The sequence below is a fragment of the Coregonus lavaretus genome (assembly GCF_964263955.1).
Source record: "Coregonus lavaretus genome assembly, chromosome: 4".
Classification (NCBI taxonomy): Eukaryota; Metazoa; Chordata; class Actinopteri; order Salmoniformes; family Salmonidae; genus Coregonus; species Coregonus lavaretus.
The window spans coordinates 50,731,391-50,759,311 of NC_139991.1; the positions used below are offsets into that span (position 1 = coordinate 50,731,391).

Sequence of the window (27,921 nt, forward strand, 5' to 3'; positions counted from 1 at the left end):
GGAGTCCACCTTTGGTAAATTCAATTGATTGGACATGATTTGGAAAGGCACACACCTGTCTATATAAGGTCCCACATTTGACAGTGCATGTCAGAGCAAAAACCAAGCCATGTGGTCAATGGAATTGTCCGTAGAGCTCCGAGACAGGATTGTGTCGAAGCACAGATCTGGGGAAGGGTAACAAAAAATGTATGCAGCATTGAAGGTCCCCAAGAACACAGTGGCCTCCATCGATTCTTAAATGGAAGAAGTTTGGAACCACCAAGGCTCTATCTAGAGCTGGCCGCCCGGCCAAACTGAGCAATCGGGGGAGAAGAGCCTTGGTCAGGGAGGTGACCAAGAACCCGATGGTCACTCTGACGGCGCTCTAGAGTTCCTCTTTGGAGATGGGAGAAACTTCCAGAAGAACAACCATCTCTGCAGCACTCCACCAATCAGGCCTTTATGGTAGAGTGGCCAGACGAAAGCCACTCCTCAGTAAATGGCACATGACAGCCCACTTGATGTTTGCCAAAAGGCACCTAAAGACTCTCAGAGCATGAGAAACAAGATTCTCTGGTCTAATGAAACCAAGATTGAACTCTTTGGCCTGAATGCCAAGCGCCACGTCTGGAGGAAACGTGGCACCATCCCTACGGTGTAGCATGGTGGTGGCAGCATCATGCTGTGGGGATGATTTTCAGCGGCAGGGACTGGAAGACTAGTCAGGATTGAAGCAAAGATGAACGGAGCAAAGTACAGAGAGATCCTTGATTAAAACCTGCTCCAGAACGCTCAAAGTACAGAGTGATCCTTGATGAAAACCTGCTCCAGAGCGCTCAGGACCTCAGACTGGGGGTGAAGGTTCACCTTCCAACAGAACAACGACACTAAGCACACAACCAAGGCAACGCAGGAGTGGCTTTGCGACAAGTCTCTGAATGTCCTTGAGTGGCCCAGCCAGAGCCTGGACTTGAACCCAATCAAACATCTCTGGAGAGACCTGAAAAATAGCTGTGCAGCAACGCTCCCCATCCAACCTGACAGAGCTTGAGAGGATCTGCAGAGAAGAATGGGAGAAACTCCCCAAATATAGGTGTGCCAAGCTTGTAGCGTAATACCCAAGAAGACTCGATGCTGTAATCGCTGCCAAAGGTGCTTCAACAAAGTACTGAGTAAAGGGTCTGAATACTTATGTAAATGTAATATTTCAGTTTTTTTATTTGTAATAAATTAGCAAACATTTCTAAAAACCTATTTTTGCTTTGTCATTATATGGTATTGTGTGTAGATTGATGAGGGAAAAACAACAACAATTTAATCAATTTTAGAATAACAAAAATGTAACGTAACAAAATGTGGAAAAAGTCAAGGGGCCTGAATACTTTCCGAAGGCACTGTATAAGAAGAGTGTGTTTATAAATGTGCATTGTTCAGTGAATGGTGTATACATACTATGGTCCTCTCCCTCCCTGCTCTCTCCCCAGTCCCTGGCCCTACACTAACCTGGAGAAGGGTTATGACCTCGTCACAGGGGAGCAAGCGCCAGAAAAGATATTCAGGTGAGGAGACATGTTAATCCAAGTGCCCTCGCCTGAGTGCATAGCTGGTGGCCTGCCAAAATAATGTATTTCAGATCAACTTTTCTGAAGTCTGGGAACCTGGGACGTTGTGTACACTACCAACCACTACCACACACTATAGGATCTGGGACTGTGTGATTGTCACCTCCATACATCTGCCTCTGCTTCTGCTCTGAACACAGTAGTACACACACAATAGTGCGTGACCAATAGTACACAATAATGCATGCACACACACACACACACAGAGAGAGAGAATGCGGCCCTGTGAAGAAATAGCCAGAGGGGATGTCACGTACATGGCTTTTAAGTACTCTTAGTGCCAGTCTTTGTCACAGGGCCTTTCTTGACAGGGACATTCTCTGTGACATTTTCCTGAGGAGTGCTAGCACAAATTCTCCATACAGTTGGATGTGGCTGTGCCAGTCAATAGAAACTTTCAAGGGCTTCTAACCCATGCCTTTGGCAAATTAGTGGATTTCTTCAAAAGATGCCCTTTCTGGGATGTGTACTAATTGGGAAGGTCATGATGACTTCAAGCAAGAGGTGTCAGAGAATATATTTTAACCCCCCAAAATAAGAATAGACTAGGTGATGTAAGAGTGAAACAATAAATAATATGAAGTGGGACTGTAGGTTTTTATGGCACCGCAGAATAATCTTAAATCCTATGATGAATTTGTCGCTCGGAGCCTCTACCTTGCAGTTGAGAGATATAATTATATTTCATATATTGCCTTTCTGTCACTCTTGTCAGAATCACTACAGATCTTTTCTCAGCTTTTCATGAATAAGCTGTTTTCCCTGGCATCATCAAATGCCTGGTGTGGAAGTTTATAGGGAAAAAACCCTGAGAATATCTCATATTTATTTTACTTAACTGACCTGTCATCACTCTCTGATTCTCTCCTGTATTCACACACATGCATATGCATGCGCACACACACACACACACACACACACACACACACTTGTACCCCCCCCCCCCCCCCACACACACACACACACACACTTGTACCCCCCCCCACACACACCTTTGATAAAGCCTCCTGGTGTGTGTGATGGATGGGGAGAAGAGCAGGGGCCGATCAATGGGCTCCAGAGTGAGAGGACGGAGCGAGCGGGAGACTGGCTGTCAGTGTCTTATTTATGAGTGGATGTGGCCATTGATCAGGCCTGATTCATTGTGTTTCTGTCTATATCCCAGGTCAGGGCTGGTGGCACTCTGCCCACTGCTCTGAGCACCTCTTTAAATGACTACTGACAAAGAGCTTATAAAATGAGATATTGGCTGAAGTCTCCATAACATAACGCAGTGTTGGCAACGACTTAACGTCAGTCACAAGGCCATGACAGCCAGCCTCGTTGAGTTAATCATTAGCAGTAATGTTATTATGAATCATAATAGATCTCTTTGTGTTCAATAATGACACACACAATATACATTTGATTTTAATATAATATTGAGTAAGAACTCAGAGAATTGTATTCAAATCAAATGCATATTTTGTGTGTCATTATCGAAGACTGAAAGAGAATCTGTGTATTCACGACTTCCGTTTCTACATTATTTATGCCTGTTTCTTATTCACTGATAATTCATGGAAATACAGTTTTGATCCAGCCCACGAGAATACATTCTCTCTTCATATTCCTACTCCATTAGTCGATAAAACATTTGCAGCTCTAGCTAATGACCAAACTCTTTTAGAGAACATTTATTGCTTGATCAGCAATCACACTGCACACTTAATGATGATTCTCAATAAGAGTTCATACACAGGGAGTAATGGTCATAAACTGGATGTAAAATGTTTTAAATGTTTAATGATAATTGTGTAATATGGCATGATGTTAATTGCCAGGGTAGAACTGCTAATATTAACACTACTGCTGTAGCACTGTGTCACGACTTCCGCCGAGGCTGCCTCCCCTCCTTGTTCGGGCAGGCTTCGGCGTTCGTCGTCACCGGAGTACTAACCACTGCCGCCCCAATCATCATATCAATTGTCTTGTCAATCACACACACCTGGTTCTATTCCCCTAATTAGTCCATGTATAAGTGTTCCCTCTGCCCCCTTGTCTTTGTGGGTGATTGTTTGTTGTGGAGGTTAGTAGCTCGGTGGAGCTCTTGTATTTGGTATCGACAGGATTATTTTTCCCGTGTGCCTTGTATTTTCCAGTGCACCTGTTTTGTGCCCTGGAGTGTGTTTGACGCATTTCTGCGTAAACCTGTATTTTTTGGAATAAAGCCTGTTTCTGTGATTTACCCTCCTGCGCCTGACTCCTTCAACACCACCTTATCACACACTGTTGAATGACTGATAACACTGATGGACCTCACACAGCATCGGTCAGGTCATATGGTCAGGAAAAGCTCCCTGTCCCAAAGTCTAAACATTATGCACAGTAGCATGGATCTTATCTCAACTTTCCTCATGTACAGTAAGTACTAGCTTTTTAGTTGAATGCTTAACACAATTTAATGATATGCATTTTGGTACCACCTTCAGCCCATTGTGTTTGAAACAGATGGCATTGATAACAAATAAAAACAGACAGAAATGACTCTGTCAAAAGGAAAAAAAGGACAATCCCTTACCAGCTGTTATAATGCTGACTGATTTATATTTAGCTGACTGTTTAATATGGAGGGTGATCACGTGCTTGTCATTTTTGACACTTAAGTATCTTCTTGTCTCTGTGCCAATGCAGGTCATCCTACAGCCTAGGCCAGGGTCTGTGGCTGCCAGTCAGTAAGAGCTTTGTGGTGCCACCGGTGGAGCTGTCAATCAACCCCATCGCCAGTTGCAAGACTGATGTGCTAGTGACAGAGGACCCTGGGGATGTCAGGTCAGTTCACCTTTAAAAATACATATGTGTGGGCAGAGATTTATTTTCTAAGGTCAGTTTACCTATACAAGCTCTGTATGTTGGGGTGAAGGTCGCCTCCTAAAACCTGATTGGAGGTCCATTTGTCTTTCTTGTAATGGTTAAGGTTCTGTTTTATGATGGGTAGGTTTAATTTATATTCTGAACAAAAATATAAACACAACATGTAAAGTGTTGGTTCCATGTTTCATGAGCTGAAATAAAATATCCCAGAAATGTTCCATACGCACAAAAAGCTTATTTCTCTAAAATGTTGTGCATAAATTTGTTTACATCCCTGTTAGTGAACATTTCTCCTTTGCCAAATAATCCATCCACCTAACAGGTGTGGCATATCAAGAAGCTAATTAAACAGCATGATCATTACACAGGTGCACCTTGTGCTGGGGACAATAATAGGCCACTCTAAAATGTGCAGTTTTGTCACACAACACAATGCCCCAGATGTCTCAAGTTTTGAGGGAGCGTGCAATTGGCATGCTGACTGCAGGAATGTCCACCAGAGATGTTGACAGAGAATTGAATGTTCATTTCTCTACCATAAGACACCTCCAACGTTGTTTTAGAGAATATGGCAGTACGTCCAACCAGCCTCACAACCGCAGACCATGTGTAACCACGCCAGACAAGGACCTCCACATCCGGCTTCTTCATCTGCAGGATTGTTTGAGACCAGCCACCCGGACAGCAGATTAAACTGTGGATTTGCACAACCAAATAATTTCTGCACATACTGTCAGAAACAGTCTCAGGGAAGCTCACCTGGGTCTTGACCTGGCTGCAGTTCGGCGTCATAATCGACTTCAGTGGGAAAATGCTCACCACTGGTAAGCTGGAGAAGTGTAGTTTCAACTGTACCGGGCTGATGGCAGACAGTGTGTATGGCGTCGTGTGGGCAAGCGGTTTACTGATGTCAACGTTGTGAACAGAGTGCCCCATGCTGGCGATGGGTTTATGGTATGGGCAGGCATAAGCTACGGACAACGAACAGTAAAGCATTTTATTGATGGCTATTTGAATGCACAGAGATACTTTGACGAGATCCTGAGGCCCATTGTCGTGCCATTCATCCGCCCCATCACCTCATGTTTCAGCATGATAATACACGGCCCCATGTCGCAAGGATCTGTACACAATTTCTGGAAGCTGAAAATATCCCAGTTCTTCCATGGCCTGCATACTCACCAGACATGTCACCCATTGAGCATGTTTGAGATGCTCTGGATCAACGTGTACGACAGCGTGTTCCAGTTCCCGCCAATGTCCAGCAACTTTGCACTTCACGTGGGACAACATTCCACAATCAACAGCATGATCAACTCTATGTGAAGGAGATGTGTCGCGCTGCATGAGGCAAATAGTGGTCACACCAGATACTAACTGGTTTTCTGATCCACGCCCCTACCTTTTTATAAAGGTATATGTGACCAGCAGATGCAAATCTGTATTCCCAGTCATGTGAATAGATCAGAACCTAATTTATTTATTTCAATTGACTGATTTCCTTATATGAACTGTAAATCATAAAAATATTTGAAATGTTTGCATGTTGCGTTTATATTTTTGTTCAGTTTAGATCTGTGCTTAGGGGGCATGTTCTCTCGCACAGTTTCCACAATGATTTTGACCATTTACACTTCCGTCAGTAATTTCAAACAACATTAATAAGACACACACAAGAGATTGCATAGTGAAGACATTCATAGTACAGTCGTGGTCAGAAGTTTTGAGAATGACACAAATACTAATTTTCTCAAAGTCTGCTGCCTCAGTTTTGATGATGGCAATTTGCATATACTCCAGAATGTCATGAAGAGTGATCAAATTAATTGCAAAGTCCCTCTTTGCCAGGAAAATGAACTTAAACCCAAAAAAGCATTTCCACTGCATTTCAGCCCTGCCACAAAAGGACCAGCTGCCATCATGTCAGTGATTCTCTCATTAACACAGGTGAGAGTGTTGACGAGGACAAGGCTGGAGCTCACTCTGTCATGCTGATTGAGTTAGAATAACAGACTGGAAGCTTTAAAAGGAGGGTGGTGCTTGAAATCATTGTTCTTCCTCTGTTAACCATGGTTACCTGCAAGGAAACAGGTGCTGTCATCATTGCTTTGCACAAAAAGGGCTTCACAGGCAAGGATATTGCTGCTAGATTGCACCTAAATCAACCATTTATTGGATCATCAAGAACTTCAAGGAGAGAGGTTCAATTGTTGTGAAGAAGGTGTCAGGGCGCCCAAGAAAGTCCAGCAAGTGCCAGGACCGTCTCCTAAAGTTGATTCAGCAGTGGGATCGGGGCACCACCAGTGCAGAGCTTGCTCCGGAATGGCAGCTGACAGGTGTGAGTGATTCTACACGCACAGTGAGGTGAATACTTTTGGAGGATGGCCTGGTGTCAAGAAGGGCAGCAAAGAAGCCACTTCTCTCCAGGAATAACATCAGGGACAGACTGATATTCTGCAAAAGGTACAGGGATTGGACTGCTGAGGACCGGGGTAAAGTCATTTCCTCTGATGAATCCCCTTTCCGATTGTTTTGGGGCATCCGGAAAACACCTTGTCCGGACAAGACAAGGTGAACGCTACCATCAGTCCTGTGTCATGCCAACAGTAAAGCATCCTGAGACCATTCATGTGTGGGCTCACTCACATTTTGCCTAAGAACACAGCCATGAATAAAGAATGGTACCAACACATCCTCCGAGAACAACTTCTCCCAACCATCCAAGAACAGTTTGGTGACGAACAATGCCTTTTCCAGCATGATGGAGGACCTTGCCATAAGGCAAAAGTGATAACTAAGTGGCTCGGGGAACAAAACATCGACATTTTGGTTCCATGGCCAGGAAACTCCCCAGACCTTAATCCCATTGAGAATTGTGGTTGATCCTCAAGAGGCGGGTGGACAAACAAAAACCCACAAATTCTGACAGACTCCAAGCATTGATTATGCAAGAATGGGCTGCCATCAGTCAGGATGTGGCCCAGAAGTTAATTGACAGCATGCCTGGGCGGATTGCAGAGGTCTTGAAAAAGAAGGGTCAACACTACAAATATTGACTCTTTGCATAAACTTAATGTAATTGTCAATAAAAGCCTTTGACACTTATGGAATGCTTGTAATTATACTTCAGTATACCATAGTAACATCTGACAAAAATATATCATAACACTGAAGCAGCGAACTTTGTGAAGACCAATACTTGTGTCGTTCTCAAAAATGTTGACCACGACTGTACAATGTTACTTGGGTCATGTCAGTGTGCATAGAATTGTAATGGTAACCTGTCATCCCACAACAGAGAACTTCTAGCCACAGCACAAATGCCAACAGTGACATCAACAACTCATGTCAACAACAAAGTGGTTGTTGATGGATAGATATGGCTAAGCATAAAATATAATACTCTCTGACTCACTGTATACACAATACTAGTGCATAGGCAGGCAATGTTGATAAAATGGTTTTAAAATGGTTTGAAAACTACTTTACAATATGTGGTCCATAGGTGATACATGTACTAATTGCCACAACATTAACATATGGATGTAAAATGGCAACAGGCAGCATTTCATTAGTGATTCTGGAGGAGAGGCCTAATTGAGAGTGGAGCGCTCCCTTGGCAATAGTGTACATCTGTGCTAACTACTCCAACGTTCTGTTATCCCAGAAATAGGATTACTATCCCACTGCCAATTAATTAGGATGTGCGTTTGAATACGTTTGTAATGAGAGAAAATTGTGAAGAACAATGTTGAGATCAATAGCAGTGTTCAACAAACACTTGATCATACCTTATCAAACATATGAACAGGTACAGGCATTGTTGTGTTGGTCATTTTAGAAAGCAGGTGTTGCTAGGTGATCTTTTTTTCTCAAGTTTTACCTGGGGAAAAAGGTATTGACTGCGTAGTGCTTTTTCTATATCTTGACTATCACTCAGGAGGGTTCTGGTGATGAATAGATTTCATTGCAAGTTCAATTCCGGTTTAGAAGTAGAACACCAAATTGACCAGCTAAAATGGAGTGGGGACTTGCCATTATGGCTGCACAGCAGAGAGACCCATTTACGTTACAGCAATTTGGGTTACAGCTATTAATCTTGGAGCTGACATGTTTTTATGAAAGGACAGTGCACGTTCCCTACTCGATTCCGGTGGCATAATTTCAGAGGACTGGGACTCTCAGAGGGGCTCTGTGGGCTCTGTTTGTGTGTGCTCGTGTGTGTGTGTGTGTGTGTGTGAAAGCAAACATGTCTAATCTCTCCATAACTAATACAGCTGTCAGCTGTGTGAGCAGACATCTGGACCCAGCAAATAAACTCCTGTTGCAGAGAACTCCTTAATGCTCTACTTTGGGGCTTATAATAATGGTTATAATGCTGACTTTGAATAGTTGCCTAGTCTTGAAAACTTTGATTTCAGACTACAGTCTTTGCATAGTTGAACACTGTTTGACCATAAAGGAATAATGATCCACTATATATATTTCCTCTGTCTTTAACCGGATGCTTATTATTGACATTGCTGCAGTACTGTATCTCCTTCGTACAGTAAGATGAAAAGGCTCTGCTGTTGAAGTATGTCTGAAAACTTTAATCTGTGAAAAATACAAAATACATAATTCCTCTTTAAACAAACCCAACCAACTCCACTGTAGCAACGAGTGTTCTCGTCCGCTGGGAGTGCAGGCCTACTGAATGATTAAGCAGCCTTAATTACTATTTAACATCACACCAGGAACAAAATAATAACTTTGAAAACATTAACGAAGGGAACATAGCATTTTATGAGTGATTAGACCGGGTTTCTGTGTAAAAAATATAATTATGCCAAGTGTTTTGGTTGGGGGGGAATCCTGTGGGGCAGCACACCCCTCTGATGCTCTCCAAGAGAAAATGTAGTCAGTCAGTCATGATAGATGTATTGATACTGAGCGTTGATGCGTTGCTCCAAGAATCCAAGGCTGGATGGAATTCAGTCAAACTCGACATGTCTACACAGTGTCTTTGTTTAGAAACAACTGCCCACACACTCTCTAGCAGTGATTTTTTACAGTACTGGTAATTATTATTTTGTTGTATTTGACCATGGGGTAAATAAATACCGATTAAATATCACAATGCAGGTTGAAATGACTATGAATTGAACTGAACAACTATGAATTGAGACCGAAGGACCAAACGACTATGAATTGAGGCCTGAGTACAAAACGACTATGAATTGAGGCCTGAGTACAAAACGATTATGAATTGAGGCCTAAGTACCAAACAACTACAATGCAGTATACAATGTCGATATGACTACCATGCAAACAATGAAGACAGATGACAAGTCATAATGGCAGAGTAGCCTTGCTGTAATGAATGATTAGTCAATTTGCTAATTCAATTTCTACCGAACCACGTATCGGAGATGCTGTGTGAACGTTTATGAGTTAAAATGCTGAGAAATATTCATTTGTCCGGCTGTCTCTGAAACTTTGTTAATTTCTGCTCTGTTTTAATTAAGTCCCAGAAGCCAATTAAATCCCGGGAGAAGACCCTGGCATTTAAAACCAGATGGTAATCAATTGTGGGGGAGAATCATTCTCGGATTTAAATACACTAGTCACATTAAAACATGGGTATGGTAGTGCGGGGGGCGATGTTGGCAGAGCTTACTCCTGGACATTGATTTACGATGATCTGGATAAAAAATTTGATGATAAGAGTGTGTTTCCCATTTGTTGATAATGTACAGTGAGGGAAAAAAGTATTTGATCCCCTGCTGATTTTGTACGTTTGCCCACTGACAAAGACATGATCTCTCTATAATTTTAATGGTAGGTTTATTTGAACAGTGAGAGACAGAATAACAACACAAAAATCCAGAAAAATGCATGTCAAAAATGTTATGAATTGATTTGCATTTTAATTAGGGAAATAAGTATTTGACCCCTCTGCAAAACATAACTTAGTACTTGGTGGCAAAACCCTTTTTGGCAATCACAGAGGTCAGACGTTTCTTGTAGTTGGCCACCAGGTTTGCACACATCTCAGGAGGGATTTTGTCCCACTCCTCTTTGCAGATCTTCTCCAAGTCATTAAGGTTTCGAGGCTGACGTTTGGCAACTCGAACCTTCAGTTCCCTCCACAGATCTTCTATGGGATTAAGGTCTAGAGACTGGCTAGGCCACTCCAGGACCTTAATGTGCTTATTCTTGAGCCCTCCTTAGTTGCCTTGGCCGTGTTTTGGGTCATTGTCATGCTGGAATACCCATCCACGACCCATTTTCAATGCCCTGGCTGAGGGAAGGAGGTTCTCACCCAAGACTTGAAGATACATGGCCCTGTCCATTGTCCCTTTGATGCGTTGAAGTTGTCCTGTCCCCTTAGCAGAAAAACACCCCCAAAGCATAATGTTTCCACCTCCATGTTTGACGGTGGGGATGGTGTTCTTGGGGTCATAGGCAGCATTCCTCCTCCTCCAAACACGGCGAGTTGAGTTGATGCCAAAGAGCTCGATTTTGGTCTCATCTGACCACAACACTTTTACCCAGTTTTCCTCTGAATCATTCAGATGTTCATTGGCCTTCAGACAGGCCTGTATATGTGCTTTCTTGAGCAGGGGGACCTTGCGGGCGCTGCAGGATTTCAGTCCTTCACGGCGTAGTGTGTTACCAATTGTTTTCTTGGTGACTATGGTCCCAGCTGCCTTGAGATCATTGACAAGATCCTCCTGTGTAGTTCTGGGCTGATTCCTCACTGTTCTTATGATCATTGCAAATCCACGAGGTGAGATCTTGCATGGAGCCCCAGGCCGAGGGAGATTGACAGTTATTTTGTGTTTCTTCCATTTGCGAATAATCGCACCAACTGTTGTCACCTTCTCACCAAGCTGCTTGGCGATGGTCTTGTAGCCCATTCCAGCATTGTGTAGGTCTACAATCTTGTCTGTGACATCCTTGGAGAGCTCTTTGGTCTTGGCCATGGTGGAGAGTTTGGAATCTGATTGATTGATTGCTTCTGTGGACAGGTGTCTTTTATACAGGTAACAAACTGAGATTAGGAGCACTCCCTTTAAGAGTGTGCTCCTAATCTCAGCTCGTTACCTGTATAAAAGACACCTGGGAGCCAGAAATCTTTCTGATTGAGAGGGGGTCAAATACTTACTTCCCTCATTAAAATGCAAATCAATTTATATCATTTTTTACATGTGTTTTTATGGATTTTTGTGTTGTTATTCTGTCTCTCACTGTTCAAATAAACCTACCATTAAAATTATAGACTGATAATTTCTTTGTCAGTGGGCAAACGTACAAAATCAGCTGGGGATCAAATACTTTTTTCCCTCACTGTAGCTAATGTTGGATTGTCAGATAAATGTAGCAGGCCTACACATGATACTTGAGGATATTCTGCACCCCCCAACAAATGTATACTAAACACAGAACATGGCAAATATCTTAAAGATTCAGTTCTAACTTTTGGTAATTTGTTCATTAGATGACTGTAAAGGAAATCTTACGATGTGACTATAACATATTATTTGACTTCCCAGTGTCATCATCTCTACATCTCCACAGCACACTGCTACAATACATTTGACTACATCAGATTACTGTAGAATGGGGAGAAGATACTGTACACCATTTTCACCCACTCTCCATTGAGCTTCTTCGCCAATTGCAGTATATGACCACTCCACCATCACACACTTTCTCTGACTATCTCCTCTTATGAACCATCTCCATCCACTGTGGTATGCTGCGATGTATGACCAGATTAGCTGATTGATATCCTCACAACACTAGGCTATTCATGCTTTGGAAGATCAATGTCAGAGGTACTCATTGTGCAGGATTCAATGAGTTATGGTTTATTTTGAAATTGAAGCATATTGTAGCTACAGGACATACTGTGTTCAACAGCCAACATGCTGTTTAATGCTACTTCAATCAAACATGGGAAAACTCCTTGACCTTTTAAGATACCATATTCTAGACTTGTCAAGACTTTTCTTTGCCTGATTGGGTTGTATTGGGTCAATCTGGGCCTTGTTGGGCGTGGCTCTCTTGGTCTAGAATCGGATTGGTCCATCCCAAACCTCAATGAACCATCACCTAGAGATTGGTTTTATTTTATATTTTTCTCCAAGCAGACCGAATAATGCCAGGCTGTCGAAAAAACACTTCATAAGTCTTCCAATCACTGGCACATCAAGCATTTCGAACTGTGCTCAAAGAACACTGCTCTGTCAATACCAGGCTGCCGATAACGTGGAGATGTCTGTGACAGACCAGACCGGACCGATGATGAATAGCCCAATCCACATGATCAAGCCAACCTCAAACAATCCATCCCCCACCATCCTATGCAAGCCCATATGCTACCCCAGGAAATGGGGACCTGGGACAAAAACAAATGAATAAATCAACCTCCAATTCTAAAGCTGTCGAAAAATATTATTTATGGGCCGACCAATCTCAAACTAAAGGACTTTGGATTAATCTTTGTTTTATCACTTCGGTTTGCCTCATTTTTCATTTGTCCCCGATTTCTCTATTAAGATTAAGTAAAGAATGGGAAAAGAAAGATTGGGTAATGTACTCCCGATCTGACAAAAGTACCTGATGAGAGTCAGCATATTTGTGGGCCGAGCTGGAAAACAAGCATTAATCAAGTGTGGGGCACACCAATAACGGAGTCAGTTATAGTGCCGGGGCACTGCTCTAACTTTAGTACCAGCGTTAGTCAGGTGATTCATCACCCAGAAGGGGGAAGGCTAGAGCACAGATTAATAACAAGTAGATTAGAGTCACTGTTTAGATGCTACTGCATCCAGCATCTGCACTATGTGCCAGAAAATATATTCCTGACGGACTAATGGCTTGGATACAGTGGTGCAATTAAAAGTAGATTTGCACAGGGTTGAAGCAAAAGTGCAGGTACACTCTAGCCAGTGGACTAATACATACACTACCTGTATTTTATTGATCGGTATTCTTTGACATATGGCACAAGTTCAAGACAGCCTCATGTATGATATATGGGCAGTTACATTGGAAGTATCATGTGACATAGAACATAGAACTGTTACTAATTTCAAATGCATGCCCAGGGCACAGGGCAGTGTGTGAGTTTGGATGACTTCTGTTAGTTTTTTGTTTTTATTTTTGGGAGTTTTTGCATCAAGCTGATTTCTTTCCCTTTAGAAGCTCAGCCATGTGTGAGGAGAAGTGTTAGCATGCTCCACACGGTCACACAACCCATTATTTCTCTCTGTGGCAGCTCACCTTCATCCCTCCATATTTTCCTCCAAATGTAAGAGTTGTTTGTCAATGCTTTGTCAAGCTCAGATGATGCACAGAAAGCCATGTGTTACAGGATGTAAGCTAGCCGAGAAAAGAGAGCTGCCAAAAATAAAGAGAGTGCGAGAACGGGGTGTGTGTGTGTGTGGGGGGGCGAGAGCGGGAGTCTGAGGGAGAGATGGAGAGACCCGAGCTAAGGGCAAACTTTTTTTATTATGGATTTGTTGGCTTTCAGTAAGGTGCCACAATTAAGCATTTCAGTGTGATTGTGCCTTAGGTGTGTAAAGCATGACAGGGCTATGCGAGGTGACAGATGACTAATGATTATTTATTAACTTTAAAGGGGCGCTAGCAAGGGCAGATAAGAGTGGCAGCGCCCTGAGGGTGTTGACGAGAGGTCCAGCATAACATGGGTGTGTGTCTGTGCGTGTGTGTGTGTCAGAGCAGAGAAATGTGACTTGGCCAGGTGCAGAATGAGGAGGGGGCTATACAGTGGGGAAAAAAAGTATTTAGTCAGCCACCAATTGTGCAAGTTCTCCCACTTAAAAAGATGAGAGATGCCTGTAATTTTCATCATAGGTACACGTCAACTATGACAGACAAATTTAGATTATTTTTTCCAGAAAATCACATTGTAGGATTTTTTATGAATTTATTTGCAAATTATGGTGGAAAATAAGTATTTGGTCACCTACAAACAAGCAATATTTCTGGCTCTCACAGACCTGTAACTTCTTCTTTAAGAGGCTCCTCTGTCCTCCACTCGTTACCTGTATTAATGGCACCTGTTTGAACTTGTTATCAGTATAAAAGACAAATGTCCACAACCTCAAACAGTCACACTCCAAACTCCACTATGGCCAAGACCAAAGAGCTGTCAAAGGACACCAGAAACAAAATTGTAGACCTGCACCAGGCTGGGAAGACTGAATCTGCAATAGGTAAGCAGCTTGGTTTGAAGAAATCAACTGTGGGAGCAATTATTAGGAAATGGAAGACATACAAGACCACTGATAATCTCCCTCGATCTGGGGCTCCACGCAAGATCTCACCCCGTGGGGTCAAAATGATCACAAGAACGGTGAGCAAAAATCCCAGAACCACACGGGGGGACCTAGTGAATGACCTGCAGAGAGCTGGGACCAAAGTAACAAAGCCTACCATCAGTAACACACTACGCCGCCAGGGACTCAAATCCTGCAGTGCCAGATGTGTCCCCCTGCTTAAGCCAGTACATGTCCAGGCCCGTCTGAAGTTTGCTAGAGTGCATTTGGATGATCCAGAAGAGGATTGGGAGAATGTCATATGGTCAGATGAAACCAAAATATAACTTTTTGGTAAAAACTCAACTCGTCGTGTTTGGAGGACAAAGAATGCTGAGTTGCATCCAAAGAACACCATACCTACTGTGAAGCATGGGGGTGGAAACATCATGCTTTGGGGCTGTTTTTCTGCAAAGGGACCAGGACGACTGATCCGTGTAAAGGAAAGAATGAATGGGGCCATGTATCGTGAGATTTTGAGTGAAAACCTCCTTCCATCAGCAAGGGCATTGAAGATGAAACGTGGCTGGGTCTTTCAGCATGACAATGATCCCAAACACACCGCCCGAAGGAGTGGCTTCGTAAGAAGCATTTCAAGGTCCTGGAGTGGCCTAGCCAGTCTCCAGATCTCAACCCCATAGAAAATCTTTGGAGGGAGTTGAAAGTCTGTGTTGCCCAGCGACAGCCCAAAACATCACTGCTCTAGAGGAGATCTGCATGGAGGAATGGGCCAAAATACCAGCAACAGTGTGTGAAAACCTTGTGAAGACTTACAGAAAACGTTTGACCTGTGTCATTGCCAACAAAGGGTATATAACAAAGTATTGAGAAACTTTTGTTATTGACCAAATACTTATTTTCCACCATAATTTGCAAATAAATTCATTAAAAATCCTACAATGTGATTTTCTGGATTTTTTTTCTCTCATTTTGTCTGTCATAGTTGACGTGTACCTATGATGAAAATTACAGGCCTCTCTCATCTTTTTAAGTGGGAGAACTTGCACAATTGGTGGCTGACTAAATACTTTTTTCCCCCACTGTATATAGCAGTTTTGTTAGTGATGCTGCGCTTGTGGGGTTTTTCTAGGATGGGTAGAGGGGTATGAGGATGAAAGGTTACATGCTGGAGGTACATTTCCCAGGAGCCTTGAAGGGATTATTTTCTTTTTTCTTAGAATCTTCCTTATCAAATAGATTTTCTTTGTAGGTATCTTTCCCTTTCTATTCTCCACCTGTCATAATGAAAGGCCTATTTACGGTGGTGCAGACACTTACAGTGGGGAGAACAAGTATTTGATACACTGCCGATTTTGCAGGTTTTCCTACTTACAAAGCATGTAGAGGTCTGTAATTTTTATCATAGGTACACTTCAACTGTGAGAGACGGAATCTAAAACAAAAATCCAGAAAATCACATTGTATGATTTTTAAGTAATTAATTTGCATTTTATTGCATGACATAAGTATTTGATCACCTACCAACCAGTAAGAATTCCGGCTCTCACAAACCTGTTAGTTTTTCTTTAAGAAGCCCTCCTGTTCTCCACTCATTACCTGTATTAACTGCACCTGTTTGAACTCGTTACCTGTATAAAAGACACCTGTCCACACACTCAATCAAACAGACTCCAACCTCTCCACAATGGCCAAGACCAGAGAGCTGTGTAAGGACAGCAGGGATAAAATTGTAGACCTGCACAAGGCTGGGATGGGCTACAGGACAATAGGCAAGCAGCTTGGTGAGAAGGCAACAACTGTTGGCGCAATTATTAGAAAATGGAAGAAGTTCAAGATGACGGTCAATCACCCTCGGTCTGGGGCTCCATGCAAGATCTCACCTCGTGGGGCATCAATGATCATGAGGAAGGTGAGGGATCAGCCCAGAACTACACGGCAGGACCTGGTCAATAACCTGAAGAGAGCTGGGACCACAGTCTCAAAGAAAACCATTAGTAACACACTACGCCGTCATGGATTAAAATCCTGCAGCGCACGCAAGGTCCCCCTGCTCAAGCCAGCGCATGTCCAGGCCCGTCTGAAGTTTGCCAATGACCATCTATATGATCCAGAGGAGGAATGGGAGTAGGTAATGTGGTCTGATGAGACAAAAATAAAGCTTTTTGGTCTAAACTCCACTCGCCGTGTTTGGAGGAAGGAGAAGGATGAGTACAACCCCAAGAACACCATCCCAACCGTGAAGCATGGAGGTGGAAACATCATTCTTTGGGGATGCTTTTCTGCAAAGGGGACAGGACGACTGCACCGTATTGAGGGGAGGATGGATGGGGCCATGTATCGCGAGATCTTGGCCAACAACCTCCTTCCCTCAGTAAGAGCATTGAAGATGGGTCGTGGCTGGGTCTTCCAGCATGACAACAACCCGAAACACACAGCCAGGGCAACTAAGGAGTGGCTCCGTAAGAAGCATCTCAAGGTCCTGGAGTGGCCTAGACAGTCTCCAGACCTGAACCCAATAGAAAATCTTTGGAGGGAGCTGAAAGTCCGTATTGCCCAGCGACAGCCCCGAAACCTGAAGGATCTGGAGAAGGTATGGAGGAGTGAGCCAAAATCCCTGCTGCTGTGTGTGCAAACCTGGTCAAGACCTACAGGAAACGGATGATCTCTGTAATTGCAAACAAAGGTTTCTGTACCAAATATTAAGTTCTGCTTTTCTGATGTATCAAATACTTATGTCATGCAATAAAATGCAAATTAATTACTTAAAAATTATACAATGTGATTTTCTGGATTTTTGTTTTAGATTCCATCTCTCACAGTTGAAGTGTACCTATGATAAAAATTACAGACCTCTACATGCTTTGTAAGTAGGAAAACCTGCAAAATCGGCAGTGTATCAAATACTTGTTCTCCCCACTGTATATGTTTTTTGAATATTATATATAGCTCTTTTTGTATCACATTATTTGCCTTCAGGGGAGGCTAAAAGCCTCATATCTTATCTGATTCCTTTTGTTGAGGGCATTTCTCTGCTGTGGATTACTGCCTGCAAATGACCAGCCTCAAATGGAGATGGAACAGTAATTGACTGCATGGCCAGAGACCAAAAATAATATCAGTGGATTGATTGTTGTTATTCTATTTTCAAATTTCTAGCCCATTCCAGAAGCCATTTACAAGGCAGGCAATGATAGAATGGAATAAGAAATCATAACGCAATCTGGCTACTTTGCAAACGCCACACTACACAGTGTATATATATACAACATGAGAAGTGTAACTTTCTTGTTCTCTCCTTACCAAATCACTACTGTCACACACCAGTACATTGAAATAGATCATTGAAATGAACTTTTAGAGTTTTTATTAGAATAAATGTCCGTAACAAAACAATACACATTGTGGTAATTACTGTACTTTAAACTTTGTTTGATAAATGGGATATCACTTTAAGTCTGCGTGATCATGTTACCCTTCTCAACCTCCCTTGAAGAGTAACTAAGGCATAAAAAATCCCAGAAGTGTCACCTGGAGGACTTTATATTGAAATCTCAAAATGTATAGTTAACAATAAAGACTGAAATTCCAGATACTGACAAAGCCTGTCCCCCTCTTTTTCCTTCATCCTTTGTGTTGTAATTGTAAAACCTATTCAATCTTACCCTATGTGAAGTTTGAAATGCATATGTGCTGTACTATTCAGTATGATTCCATATGATTTCAGACACCAAATGGTATATAAGCAATTTGTAAGTTCAGGGCTGTCCGTTCAAATAGGCCAAAGCTATGCACTTTTGCATCTGCTGCATCCACACAAACAAATAGGCGAAACACCACCTAAACTCCACTCAAAATGAGCTGCTGAGCCATTTCAAACACTTCAAATGGATTGGAGAGAAAAATATATGCATTTCCTACATTAGAAATGTGGTGAGCTATGTAATAGTTTGTTATGAATAGTGAATCTTGGAAGTTGGAAGTGATTAACTTGGAAGTTCCATTCCGTTCACCTACTCACGCAACTTAAGAGAGTTTACAAAAAAGACATGAACATCCTCTAACAACAGGCAACATTGTTATAAACTATAGGTTAGCTTAGCCTACATGTTTTACCGCCTACATTAGACTATTAGGCTTTAAATGTAAAAAAAATAAAAAAAAACGGAGAAAAAACATAAAATAAAAAATATAAAAACACATTGTAAAGTGGTTGTACTACTGGCTATAAGGTGAATGCACCAATTTGTAAGTCGCTCTGGATAAGAGCGTCTGCTAAATGACGTAAATGTAAAATGTGTTATTACCATAACTGCTTGCACAACTTGGCTTAACGCATGTTTCAGAGCCCTGTTTTGGTACATTGTCATTGGATATGCTCAGATGTATTACTGGTATGAGAGGAGGTTCTCTCAAGCGTCATTTAAGGAATTGCATCTAATCTACTGTGGGAGTGAGGCAGCAGATTCTGCAGCAGCTTCGCCAATAGGGTTTATAGGGGACACAGAAATATTGTCAGAGCTCACAGTTTAGTAGATTGGTTCTAATGGCAGATGTCAACATGTAAGCTCTGTATTCTATCGTGACCAATGCTACAGGGCTCCCTCTCCATGGGTGCTAATATGGTTATATTTGCTCAACTTGTTCAGGCAAAAACATGTCTCTCTCGCTCGTACAGGTATTCAGTTTTAGTTTTCCCAAACAGTGAAAATAAGTGTTTTCTGCTGCTACAGACGTTGGATTTTAATTTGATCACTGTGTTGCAGGAGAACTTCCCTGCAATGCAGGACATTTTAAACTTGTTGTGAATTTGAGGTTTAAAAAGTCTTATGAAGTTTGTAGTTTCCATTTGAAATGTCAGACTTGATCTTCCCTTACGAAATATGTATCAACCCCTACACAAATGTCCATTAATTATAATCCACATAATAATTCACATTTCCTGTTTCTGCAGGGTTATTTTCCTGCTGTAGCAAACTGACTCAAATTAAGATCCTACATGTGTATGTGTTCAGCTTCCTGGTGAGAGTGTATTATATAGCTGACCGTTTCCTCACAATTTGGAACCAGTTTCCTTGGAAATTAGTGGTTGAGAGGAGAAATTGTTTCCAGGGCTTTGGTCTATAGACCTACTCTTATTTTAATTACAACTCCTAACCTTTTGGAAAATAGAGAAAGGCTAACTCATGTACTTTGATATTTGCCGGTGTAAAGATGCCCTTCGAGGTTTGAACCCTAATCTCTAGGACCAGTCTCTCGACTGCTATTTTACTTAATTGACATCACTGAAAATCAAAGTGGGATAGTTGGGTGGGATTGCTAATGCAGTTCGAAAGATGGGACTTGGAAGGAAGTACTTTTCCTATTTTGAAAACATGAAGGGAATAGCATAAATAGCTATGTTTGATGCACACTCTAAACACAGCATTGCTAGACAGGGTCAAAAGACTACACATCTACAAAGGTACGCCAAGTGTTTTCTGATCCATTTTTCCCTTCAACTAGCTATTGATTTAGGCATTAATGGCCTTATTCATAACACCATACGGGGCTTCTACTAGTCCATTGAAATGCCATCTGCCCTCTGTCTCAGTAACAAAACACACACCACAGTTTTAAAAACAGTCACCCTATAGAGCTGTGGGACTTTGGACTGAAATGATCAAGGGGCCTGAAGCTGTTCTGTTTTTTTAATTGAACTCAAGTTCTCTCAAGCATAGTAATACCATGAGAGAAAGGGAAATAAATAAATAAATAAGGAGAGAGAGAGCGAGATCCCTGAAGTGATTACCATGGCTGGATACGCTAGCCATAATCATTATTAGAACCTGTTTATATGCAACAGACGTACTGTTGAGTAAACCTTTTTTTGCACCAGGGCTTATTAAAAGGCGTAGGGACATGTACACTCTGATATAATTCCAACATCAACGCTAGTGCGGTGCAGGCACTGCTAGTGGCACAACAGGGAAGTGAGTAACAGCTCCTGATAGTGGGACTAGGAAGTGATTAGAGGAGGCGACTTTAATAGGTCATCCCCACTGCTGCTAGAAACTAATTTCACAAAACAGCAAGGAGCGACCGTATGTACTTGGGGGTCTGGTTCTGGGTAACTGTTTCTTGGTTCGGTCTTTCTCTCTACCATTCTCTTATTATCATATTTTCTGTCTCTTTTTTTCTGTCTCTCTCTGTCTCTCTCTGTCTCTCTCTGTCTCTCTCTGTCTCTGTCTCTCTCTCTCTCTCTCTCTCTCTCTCTCTCTCTCTCTCTCTCTCTCTCTCTCTCTCTCTCTCTCTCTCTCTCTCTCTCTCTCTCTCTCTCTCTCTCTCTCTCTCTCTCTCTCTCTCTCTCTCTAGGATTTTGAATAGGTTAGATGAGTGAGGAAATGTGCTTTGAATAGAGAGTGACCAACTCACAGCATTACTCACTACTAGCTTGAGTTGAGATAAAGATTCAACCCCTTCCATTCAGACTAACTGCAGTCCAGTCAACCTTTGCATAAAACAGAATTGCATCACAAAGTCTGAAGAAGAAGCATGTTTGAAATAATCTCACCACATTTGTAAGGCTACCTGTGTGTAATATTTTGTCCATATTTTATATTTGGACACTACCACAGTGCATGTAAACAGAATCGTTTTTTATTCAGATTTGAGGGATCCAGGCTCTTCGATATTTCCTGCATTTTAATTCATATATCCATATTTTAGTAGGTCAGTATATTTGTATTTGTATTTATTAGGATCCAAGGCAGCAGCTACTCTTCCTGGGGTCCAAACACATTAAGGCACTTAAATTACACATAAAAGATAAAATATAAAACATTATTATACCACTACATATCTACAGTACAAAATGTATAATACAATATTAGATATGCACATGTAGAGTGCGTTTGTGTGCGTATGCGTGTCTCTGTACTTGTGTGTGTGTCTCTTCACAGTCCCCGCTGTTCTATAAGGTCTATTTTTATCTGTTTTATAAATCGGATTCTACTGCTTGCATCAGTTACCTGATGTGGAATAGAGTTCCATGTAGTCATGGCTCTATGTAGTTCTGTGCGCCTCCCATAGTCTGTTCTGGACTTGGGGATTGTGAAGAGACCTTTGGTGGCATGTCTTGTGGGGTATGCATGGGTGTCCGAGCTGTGTGCTAGTAGTTTAAACAGACAGCTCGGTGCATTCAGCTTGTCAACACTTCTTACAAAAACAAGTAGTGATGAAGTCAACCTCATCTCGACTTTGAGCCATGAGAGATTGACATGCATATTTAATGGCCAGCCGTACTGCCCTGTTCTGAGCCAATTTGTAGAAGGTGATTTGGACGGAGTCAGGCGCAGGAGGGGTAAATCACTGAATAAATGGTTTATTCGGCAGATACACGAAAAAGAAACTCGAGGAGGCGGGTGAAGTGGAGGGACGTATGAACCCCTGGCGCAGGGACTCGGAGACATATGTCTCCATAGCCACCGTTTCAGCCTGCGATGGGATATACATGACTCCTGGGAGGCACAGCGTCTAACTGGAGGTTTATCGCGCAATCCCCCGCCCGATGGGTTGGTAATTTGGTCGCCTGCGTTTTGGAAAATGCGTGAGCCAAATCGAGATATTCGGGGGGAATGCGCATGGTGGAGGTAGTGTCTGGACTTTCCACCATGGTTGCACCAATGGAAACACCTAGACACCTACCCTGACACTCTCGCGACCACCCCGTGAGAACCCTCTGTGGCCATGAAAAGGTGTGGTTGTGTAGTGCTAGCCAGGGAAGACCCAACACAACAGGGAAATCAGGGGACTCAATAATATATAAGGTGATTTGCTCCCTATGGGTCTCCTGCGTAATCATAGTGACTGGTGCTGTAATCTCCCTAACAAAACCTGACCCTAATGGTCGACTGTCAAGTGCTTTGATGGGCAATGGAATGGACAGGGGAACCAATGTAATACGTAGACTATTAGCTAAAGACCTGTCCATAAAGTTCCCAGCTGCGCCTGAATCGACCAGCGCCTTACACTGGGGAACTACCGTGTAATCAGGGAAGTGGACATGGATGGTGAAATGCGCAGCAGAGGGCTCTGAACGAATGTGGGTTTGCGCTACCTGAGGTGACGCGAGAGTGCCCTGCCTGCCGCCTCCAGATCCAGAAGAACTCTGACGACAGTGTTCAGCAGAATGTCCTCTCTTGCCACAAGAGTGACACTGGATCTGTCGTCCTCCATTCTCCTGGATCGCTGCACCACCCAGCTCCATTGGAACTTGATCCGGATTGAAGGGGGTTGAAACGGGCAGGCCCCTTCCAGGATGTCCTCTCAAAGCCAGCAGGTTGTCCAACCGGATGGAAATGTTCACCAGTTGATTGAAGGTCAACGTGGTATCCCGGCAGGCTAGCTCCCTTCAGACGTCCTCACGCAGGCTGCATCGGAAGTGGTCGATGAGGGCCCGCTCATTCCACCCGGACCCAGCCGCTAGAGTTCTAAACTCCAGTGCAAAGTCCTGTGCGGTCCTTGTCCCCTGCCTCAGATGGACCAGATGCTCGCCCGCCTCTCTACCTTCGGGGGGGATGATCGAAGACTGCCCGGAAGAGGCGAGCGAACTCTCTGTAGTTGTCCAATGCGTCTCCTCGTTCATTCCAGACCACTTTGACCCACTCCAGGGCTTTCCCCGATAGGCAGGAGACGAGTGCAGACACCTTCTCCCGATCTGATGGAGCCGGGTTGATGGTGGTAAAATAGAGGTCCAGCTGCAGCAGGAAACCCTGGCAGCGGGCCGCTCTCCTGTCGTATTCCCTCGGTCGGTATAGGTGAATACCTCTGGGCGCTGGGGTGTGGTTGGGTGGCTGGATCCGGTCGCTCAGCTGGTTCCTTCCGCAGGGTCGGGTCCTCTCCTCTCCAGGCGCTGGACGACCTGGAGAACCCGATCCATCGCTTCGCCCAAGCTGACTAACATGTTGGAATGCTCCCGGACCCGCTCAACGACTCTTGCCATATTCGCCGCTCCTGCTGTTGGGTGTGTGATTTTGTAGCGGATGATTTGGATGGAGTCAGGCGCATGAGGGGTAAATCACAGAATAAATGGTTTATTCTGCAGATACAGCAGTACGCAGCAATGTGTAAAACAACTACAGTGTGGTAAATACGGCGCACTGGAGAAAACAAAACAAACGGGTGAAAATCCCGACGATACGGTACATAAAGCTCCACCGAGCTATCAACACCTCCACATGAAACAATCACACACAAAGACATGGGGGGCAGAGGGAATAATTATACAGGTATTGATGAGGGGATATGAACCAGGTGTGTGTAAAAACAAGACAAAACAAATGGAATGATGAGATGAGGAGTGGCAGTGGCTAGAAGGCCAGTGACGATGAACGCCGAAGCCTGCCCGAACAAGGAGAGGAGGCAGCTTCGGAGGAAGTCGTGACACAAATGTAATTTTCCTAAGTCCCTCTTTGTGGCACCTGACCACACGACTGAACAGTAGTCCAGGTGTGACAAAACTAGGGCCTGTAGGACCTGTCTTGTTGATAGTGTTGTTAAGAAGGCAGAGTAGCACTTTATTTTAGACAGACTTCTCCCCATCGATAATGTCAAAAGCCACACTGAAGTCTAACAAAACAGCGCCCACAAACTTTTTATCAGCAATTTCTCTCAGTCATTTGTGTAAGTGCTGTGCTTGTTGAAAGTCTACTGTCAATCTGTTTACTGTAAAATAGCATTGTATCTGGCCAAACACCATTTTCTCAAAAAGTTTACTAAGGGTTGGTAACAGGCTGATTGGTCAGCTATTTGAGCCAGTAAAGGGGGCTTTACTATTCTTAGGTAGTGGAATGAGTTTTGCTTCCCTACAGGCCTGAGGGCACACACTTTCTAGTAGGCTTAAATTGAAGCTATGGCAAATATTGTTTTCTTCACCAAGAAAATCCCCTCCCCCACACCTCACAACTCCCACACTGATGCCTTTATATTGTGGTGGCGATTATTGGTTTATATTTAATTGAATGTGTGCCAGAGGCAAGCATATGTGAGTTGAAAAGGAGGGTCTATAGTGTATAGCGTTCAACAACTATTATTAATTGAAGGTGCAATTTAGGGTTCCAATGTTTTGGTTCTAGTTTGGCACTATTTGATTTGATTTAATTGCATTTCCCTGTTACCACTGATAGTGCCATCCTTATTAACGATCAATGTCCATTCTTAGACCATTAATCATTTCTGACATCTCATTTGGAACCTGTGTAAGACTGTATAGTTAATTTCCATAACAATTCCATTCAGAATGCGTAGGTAGCCACCTCCTTTAGCTCAGTTGGTAGAGCATGGCGCTTGCAACACCAGGGTTGTGGGTTCGATTCCCACAGGGGGCCAGTATGAAAAATGTATGCACTCACTAACTGTAAGTCGCTCTGGATAAGAGCGTCTGCCAAATGACTAAAATGTAAAAATGTAGCCAGGTCATTATTTTGGTCAGTCCAGTGTGTCAGTTTCATGTCTACTGCTCTACAGAGCTGGATGACTTGTCCTATTGAATGTGACATGAGAGGAAGGAAATTATGTGTTGAATTATTAAAATACTTTGGTTATAGATTGAGGTTCCATTTTGTTGTGCATCTGTAAATGATTGTAGTAGTTGTGCCTCTGCATTCTATAGCATTATGCACTATGGTGCTTCAAAGTAATGCATTATGCTGGTAGGTGAATAAGGAGGTAAACAGTGGAAGAATGTGAATGACTGGTATATTTGCTCTCCTGCTGTGACTAGCTACAGTCATAAATAATTATAGAAATGTATGTATGATTTATAATGACTTGATGTTGTACCGCTAGACAAATTCCAGTACTATCGCCAGTAATGTTACTACTACTACTACTACTACTACTACTACTACTACTACTACTACTACTACTACTACTACTACTACTACTACTACTACTACTACTACTACTACTACTACTACTACTACTACTACTACTACTACTACTACTACTACTACTACTACTACTACTACTACTACTACTACTACTACTACTACTACTACTACTACTACTACTACTACTACTACTACTACTACTACTACTACTACTACTACTACTACTACTACTACTACTACTACTACAACAACAACAACAACTGCAACAAATGTCCTTATGACATCACCCTGTATGAATACATAAACAATTTACATTTTACCAGCAATTTTACTATGGTGTGTTTTACATTATGGTACTTATGGGTGTAAACAAAAACATATTGGCTTAGCCTCAGGTCATATCAGTTGCATTAATTAATTAACATACAACATAGTTAACAGTAATCTTTCTCTCCCTCTCTTGCCCTCTTTCTCTTGCTGTTTTTCTCTCTCTCTCTCTCTCTCTCTCTCTCTCTCTCTCTCTCTCTCTCTCTCTCTCTCTCTCTCTCTCTCTCTCTCTCTCTCTCTCTCTCTCTCTCTCTCTGTCTCTGTCTCTCTCTGTCTCTCTCTGTCTCTCTCTGTCTCTCTCTGTCTCTCTCTGTCTCTCTCTGTCTCTCTCTGTCTCTCTCTGTCTCTCTCTCTGTCTCTCTCTCTGTCTCTCTCTCTGTCTCTCTCTCTCTCTCTCTCTCTCTCTCTCTCTCTCTCTCTCTCTCTCTCTCTCACTCTCAAGCACAGGGTCAACGCGTACAATACATTAAAATTCTGAAGCCGTTTCTATGGTATTACCACGACCACTCAAAAGCTACCAAAATTAAAACGCACAACCTCAGAGTCAGTCAGCTTTTAGTGCTATCACTCCGAAACAAGCTATTTAAAATGCGAAGCACACTATCTAACAAATCTATAATTTCACCCACAGTGTTACTTTAAGCACCCTACAAACGTTCCTTTATTGTATAATTGACAGAATTTACACAAAATCCATATGATTGGATTCTGTGTGAACTGGACTCTGCATTTCATACATAATAATTGTATTTCTGTTTGTTTGAAGGTGTTCTGTTTAATATTTATCTGTCCATCCCAGAGGGACCCCTTCTGTTCAGTCTGCTTTGACTCAACATGCTGGTGTGACCATGGGCAGCCTGGGAGAAGGAGACAGTTGCTGTGTGAATGGAGAATACATCTCTATGATATGACGGTGATGGAAACCCCTCTGGATACTATTCATAGAGAAGAATCTATAGGGACAACTGTTGAAAGATATGCAAAAATGGTCATTGAAACTGAGATATTGGACTTCATGTTTTAGATCATTTCCCCCTGGCATAGTCCTCAATGCTTTTTACACGGATGCTCATAAAATACCTTATGAAATAAAACTTTAAAAACTCTACACATATTTCTAATTTGATCAATTTCCTTAAAAAAGGAAATATTGTACTATACTGGCAATTGTATTTCACAGCATAATGGGAAACATTATGAAACACTAAAATAAGAATTTAACACTAAAACAATTTGCTTTTGTATTAAATATGTAGCATTAATGCTGGCTTGATCTCACTACAGTACATCTCACGCTAATTATCCACAGTCAGTTTAGCACGCTTTCATTTCCTCAATGACATCAAGGCTGTTTCTAAGAAAATGGCTGTGATTTTGCAGAGCGTGTGTTTGATGCAATTCTCAGAGGAGACTGTCAGAGTCCCTAGACTGCAATTTGGGGAATCAGACCTTCTCCCGACTGTTGAGCTGTGTGCACAGCTGCACATGAAAGCCTATACAGTGCTACAGTCTTCCCTCAGTGAAGACTCTTTCCACAAATCAAACTCAGTGAGTTGCATGTCTCTTTTCAGAGGAGCCTGATCGCATATCCTCTGGCTATCTGACTGAACGGTGCAGTATGTTTTCATCGCAGAATGATGTGTTTGACAGCACTTCCCATATTGCTGTCCTTTCTTCCCCTCTCTCTTCCTCCACTTTTATCTCCTATTCTTGTTATCCTTGCACTCTATTTATCATATCTGCCTCGCTTCCCTCTTCCTTTCCTTTCCTCCACTCCACACACCCCTCTCTTTCGCTTTCCCTTCTCCCTCTTTAGACATCATCAAAAAACAGGGCTCTCTATATTGATGTATTCTGTAAACAGCTCCGCTATGTCTATGTGTGTGCTTTTAATAAGGATGTATTCATCTTCAGGCTGGGTTTCAGACCGATTCACTAAGCCACTTGCTGTCTGGCTTGATGTGCAGCTGGTTCACT

At 42.6% G+C, this 27,921-nt stretch overlaps 1 protein-coding gene across 1 annotated transcript in view; it reads left to right on the forward strand.

Moving 5' to 3' along the window:
• Positions 1 to 27,921, forward strand: part of astn2 (astrotactin 2) — a gene marked incomplete at both ends in the record, with an annotated part of 479,012 nt that overhangs the window by 272,133 nt on the left and 178,958 nt on the right. The window contains 2 exons of the mRNA XM_084159665.1: positions 1,467 to 1,541; positions 4,278 to 4,415. Of these exons, the coding sequence (XP_084015791.1) occupies positions 1,467 to 1,541; positions 4,278 to 4,415 (213 nt within the window). The remainder of the gene's footprint in view (positions 1 to 1,466; positions 1,542 to 4,277; positions 4,416 to 27,921) is intronic.